Below are 5,000 nucleotides of genomic sequence, written 5' to 3' on the forward strand. Positions count from 1 at the left end.
CCGCATCACACCAACGTGAACCTTTCACCGCCATTGTTTGAAATGTCCGCGCATGGTCCCTCCTTCTTTTTTCTACGTCCCAACAGGCGCACAGGAAATGACCTCAGAGCCGCCGTAGGCCTCGTGCTTGTACACGTGCACACGCTCGTGCTCGTACACGTGCAAACGTGCTTTACTAAAGCCCACCTCTCCCAAACGGGCCGTGGACGGCAAGCGTGCCGCTCCTAGACGTGGTACGGTTGCACTCACACTGGTCAAAGGAACCTGACTTTAGCCGTGACACGTGCTGGGGCACGGCACGGAGGCACAGTGGGAGGGGGCCCTGAATGCTTCACTTGAGTCCCTGCAGAGGTTCGTTTAGTGAAACGTTGACGACGTTTGAAAAGACGAAGGTTCTAAAACTAAAGTTGTTAAAGTGGAAGTTTAAACTCACGCAGGACCCAAAGAACTTTAAGGAGGACCTGGACCAAAGAGACGACTCACAGGTTTAAAACCCGGACCCGGAGTCTTCCACAGACCCGGGTCACCTCTGAACCTCTGAACCTCAGGAACCACAAAGGTGAAGTTTAAGGGTGTTCGGTGCACGAGTGACTCACTGGTCGCTCCAGGCGCCGGTCCACTCCACCTGCCCCCAGGGGTTCCTGATCCTCAGCAGCTGCACCGGAGACCCGGCGTGATGGACCTGCAGGACAAGGGGGTGGTTCAGGGGCCGTTGGGTTTCCTGTTCCTGTGTCGACAGGGTGGGGGCCTCCCAGGAGCCCCTCAGGAGCCTCTCAGGAGCCTCTCAGGAGCCTCTCAGGAGCCTCTCAGGAGCCCCTCAGGAGCCCCTCAGGAGCCCCTCAGGAGCCTCTCAGGAGCCCCTCAGGAGCCTCTCAGGAGCCCCTCAGGAGCCTCTCAGGAGCCTCTCAGGAGCCCCTCAGGAGCCTCTCAGGAGCCCCTCAGGAGCCTCTCAGGAGCCTCTCAGGAGCCTCTCAGGAGCCTCTCAGGGGCCTCTCAGGAGCCTCTCAGGAGCCCCTCAGGAGCCCCTCAGGAGCCCCTCAGGAGCCTCTCAGGAGCCCCTCAGGAGCCCCTCAGGAGCCCCTCAGGAGCCTCTCAGGGGCCCAGGATGCGTGCTCACCTGCTGCGCTGCAGTGATGGAGTAGGCGTGGCCCTTCACCAGCTTCTGTCCGGTGACGGCCTCCGTCTCAGAGGAGCTGGAGATCTGAAACATGCAAACATGGAAACACGGATATGAACCAAACCCCAGATCATGAAACGTCTCAGGAACCTTCAACACGTACGTCGATGGAGCAGCCGAGCAGCGAGCCGAGCCTCAGGGCTTTCCTCACGGCGTGGAACAGGGAGGGCGGCGCCCGGCTCAGATCGTAGCTCTCTGAGATCCCTCCGGTGAAGTCCTCGAAGCCCTCGATGCTGCAGCCGCCGCTCAGAGCCTCGTACGAGCTGCTCACCCTGCAGGAGGAGACCGTTAAGTTCAGACCACAGGAGGAGACCGTTAAGTGCACACCACAGGAGGAGACCGTTAAGTTCAGACCACAGGAGGAGACCGTTAAGTGCACACCACAGGAGGAGACCGTTAAGTTCATACCACAGGAGGAGACCGTTAAGTGCACACCACAGGAGGAGACCGTTAAGTTCAGACCACAGGAGGAGACGGTTAAGTTTCAACGACTGAAGGTGACGGGGCCCGGAGGGTCCAGACCCGGGCAGCAGAGGCTCTGGGGACGTGGAGCGTCTCCTCTCTGTGGGGGAAGGAGCCGGAGCTTGTGAGGGAGGTGGAGCTCCCAGTTAGATCTGGGGGGGCTCACCTCCACACACAGTCTGGATCTGGACCCGTGCTCCTGGATAGGGGCTGGACCCTGGTCTTCTCTGGAGGGGCCCAGGGTGTGAGGGGCTGGGCGGGTGTGGGGAGACTCTCAAACCCCCGGCTGAGCGCCGCGGTGTTGGAGTTGACCCCGGTGGACCAGAGGGTGGCCTCCTTACGCCTGCGGGTGGTGGGGGGGGGGGACTCTGACTGTTGTTGGTGCAGATGCAGCGAACAGCAGTTCAGAGTCTGGGGCCTTCTTGGAGACCCTGAATGGAGTCCTGCATGGGGCTCCAGTAGGGGACCCCAGAGTCCTGCTGGGAGACTTCAACGCCCACGTGGGCAACGATGGAGACACCTGGAGAGGCTGCCCCTGAAACCTGATCCAGGACCAGAGGCTGGAGCTGCTGCCCCTGAGACCTGATCCAGGATCAGAGTCTGGAGCTGCTGCCCCTGAGACCTGATCCAGGATCAGAGGCTGGAGCTGCTGCCCCTGAGACCTGATCCAGGATCAGAGGCTGGAGCTGCTGCCCCTGAAACCTGATCCAGGACCAGAGGCTGGAGCTGCTGCCCCTGAGACCTGATCCAGGATCAGAGGCTGGAGCTGCTGCCCCTGAAACCTGATCCAGGACCAGAGGCTGGAGCTGCTGCCCCTGAGACCTGATCCAGGACCAGAGGCTGGAGCTGCTGCCCCTGAGACCTGATCCAGGACCAGAGGCTGGAGTTGCTGAATCTTTCCACTTCCTGCTGAACACTGAGGAGAGTGTGTTCAGTTTGTTTTCAGGGCAGGACCAATGTTTACTGAGTACACACACACACACACACAGACACACACACACACACACACACACACACACACACAGACAGACACACACACACACACACACAGACACACACACACACACAGACACACACACACACACAGACACACACACACACACACAGACACACACACACACACAGACACACACACACACACACACACAGACACACACAGACACACACACACACACACAGACACACACACACACACACACACACACACACACACACAGACACACACACACACACACACACACACACACACACACACACACACACACACACACTGAAATAGAACTCGATTAGATTCAGTCTCTGCAGAACCAAAGGAGCAGTAACAGTTTAATGGTGAAACACTTAACGGTCAGGACTCTTACTTGGCGTAGGCCTTCTCCAGCAGCAGTAACAGTTTAATGGTTAAACACTTAACGGTCAGGACTCTTACTTGGCGTAGGCCTTCTCCAGCAGGGCGCTCCAGAACTCCGCCCCCTGGGCCGAGTGCAGGAACAGCAGCTTCCCGTCTCTGCTGGGGAGACGGTCGTCCACGACCACGTCCACCCACTCGCCGTACTGCCACAGCTGCAGGGACACACACACACACACACACACACACACACACGTGATGTCACTTCCTGTGGAGGCTCCACCCCCAGAACGCACACGTGATGTCACTTCCTGTGGAGGCTCCACCCCCAGAACGGACGTTTTACTCATGTGAAACAAAATGGCGGTCGCTGTTAGTCGTCAGGCTGGTTTTGATTTGATTGGAGGTTAAAGTTTATGAATAATTAGGGGCGGGGCCTCTTGAGTGACAGCTAGCCTCTGGCCCTCACGTCTCCTCGGAGGTAAACGTCAGCCAGATGGACGTACGCCCCTCCCCCCAACGCCACATACATGCCCTTTTACGGTCAGAGGAAAGGAGTTGCAGACTGGTGGAGACTGCAGTGAGGAGTGAGCGGTGTGGTGGTGTGGTGGTGGTGTGGTGGTGTTGGTGGTGGTGGTGGTGTGGTGGTGGTGCGGTGGTGGAGCGGTGGTGTTGGTGGTGTGGTGGAGCGGTGGTGTTGGTGGTGTGGTGGTGTGGTGGTGTGGTGGTGTGGTGTGGTGGTGGTGTTGGTGGTGTGGTGTGGTGGTGGTGTTGTGGTGGTGTGGTGGTGGTGTGGTGGTGGTGTTGTGGTGGTGTTGTGGTGGTGTGGTGGTGGTGGTGTTGGTGGTGGTGTGGTGGTGTGGTGGTGTGGTGGTGTGGTGGTGGTGGTGTGGTGGTGTGGTGGTGTGGTGGTGTGGTGGTGGTGGTGTGGTGGTGTGGTGGTGGTGGTGTGTGGTGGTGTGGTGTGGTGTGGTGGTGTGGTGGTGTGGTGGTGGTGCGGTGGTGGTGTGGTGGTGGTGTGGTGGTGTTGTGGTGGTGGTGGTGTGGTGGTGTGGTGTGGTGGTGGTGTGGTGGTGGTGTGGTGGTGTGGTGTGGTGTTGGTGGTGGTGGTGTGGTGTTGGTGGTGGTGGTGTGGTGGTGGTGGTGTGGTGTGGTGTTGGTGGTGCGGTGGTGGTGGTGGTGCGGTGGTGGTGGTGTGGTGGTGGTGTGGTGGTGGTGTGGTGGTGGTGTGGTGGTGGTGGTGGTGTGGTGGTGGTGTGGTGGTGTGTGGTGGTGGTGTGGTGGTGTGGTGGTGGTGTGGTGGTGGTGGTGGTGGTGTTGGTGGTGGTGGTGTTGGTGGTGTGGTGGTGGTGGTGGTGTTGGTGGTGTGGTGGTGGTGGTGTGGTGGTGGGTGTTGGTGGTGTGGTGGTGGTGGTGTGGTGGTGGTGTGGTGGTGGTGTTGTGGTGGTGGTGTTGGTGGTGTGGTGGTGGTGGTGTGGTGTTGGTGGTGTGGTGGTGGTGTTGGTGGTGTGGTGGTGGTGTTGGTGGTGTGGTGGTGGTGGTGGTGTGGTGGTGGTGTGGTGGTGGTGGTGGTGTTGGTGGTGTGGTGGTGGTGGTGTGGTGGTGGTGTTGGTGTGGTGGTGGTGGTGTTGGTGGTGTGGTGGTGTGGTGGTGGTGTGGTGGTGGTGTTGTGGTGGTGGTGGTGTGGTGGTGGTGGTGGTGTGGTGTTGGTGGTGGTGTGGTGGTGTGGTGGTGGTGGTGTGGTGGTGGTGGTGTGGTGTTGGTGGTGGTGGTGTTGGTGGTGGTGTTGGTGGTGTGGTGGTGGTGGTGTGGTGTTGGTGGTGTGGTGGTGGTGGTGGTGTTGGTGGTGTGGTGGTGGTGGTGTGGTGGTGGTGTTGGTGTGGTGGTGGTGGTGTTGGTGGTGTGGTGGTGTGGTGGTGGTGTGGTGGTGGTGTTGTGGTGGTGGTGGTGTGGTGGTGGTGGTGGTGTGGTGTTGGTGGTGGTGTGGTGGTGTGGTGGTGGTGGTGTGGTGGT

General features: G+C 59.5%; 1 protein-coding gene across 1 annotated transcript in view; it reads right to left on the minus strand.

Annotated features, from left to right (window-relative positions):
* The window catches only part of capn8 (calpain 8), a gene marked incomplete at its 5' end in the record, with an annotated part of 20,361 nt that overhangs the window by 10,804 nt on the left and 4,557 nt on the right, over positions 1-5,000 (minus strand). The window contains 4 exons of the mRNA XM_083936048.1: positions 597-682; positions 1,118-1,201; positions 1,281-1,449; positions 3,069-3,202. Of these exons, the coding sequence (XP_083792174.1) occupies positions 597-682; positions 1,118-1,201; positions 1,281-1,449; positions 3,069-3,202 (473 nt within the window). The remainder of the gene's footprint in view (positions 1-596; positions 683-1,117; positions 1,202-1,280; positions 1,450-3,068; positions 3,203-5,000) is intronic.

The sequence above is a fragment of the Echiichthys vipera genome, assembly GCF_963691815.1.
Source record: "Echiichthys vipera genome assembly, chromosome: 2".
In the NCBI taxonomy this organism is placed as follows: Eukaryota; Metazoa; Chordata; class Actinopteri; order Perciformes; family Trachinidae; genus Echiichthys; species Echiichthys vipera.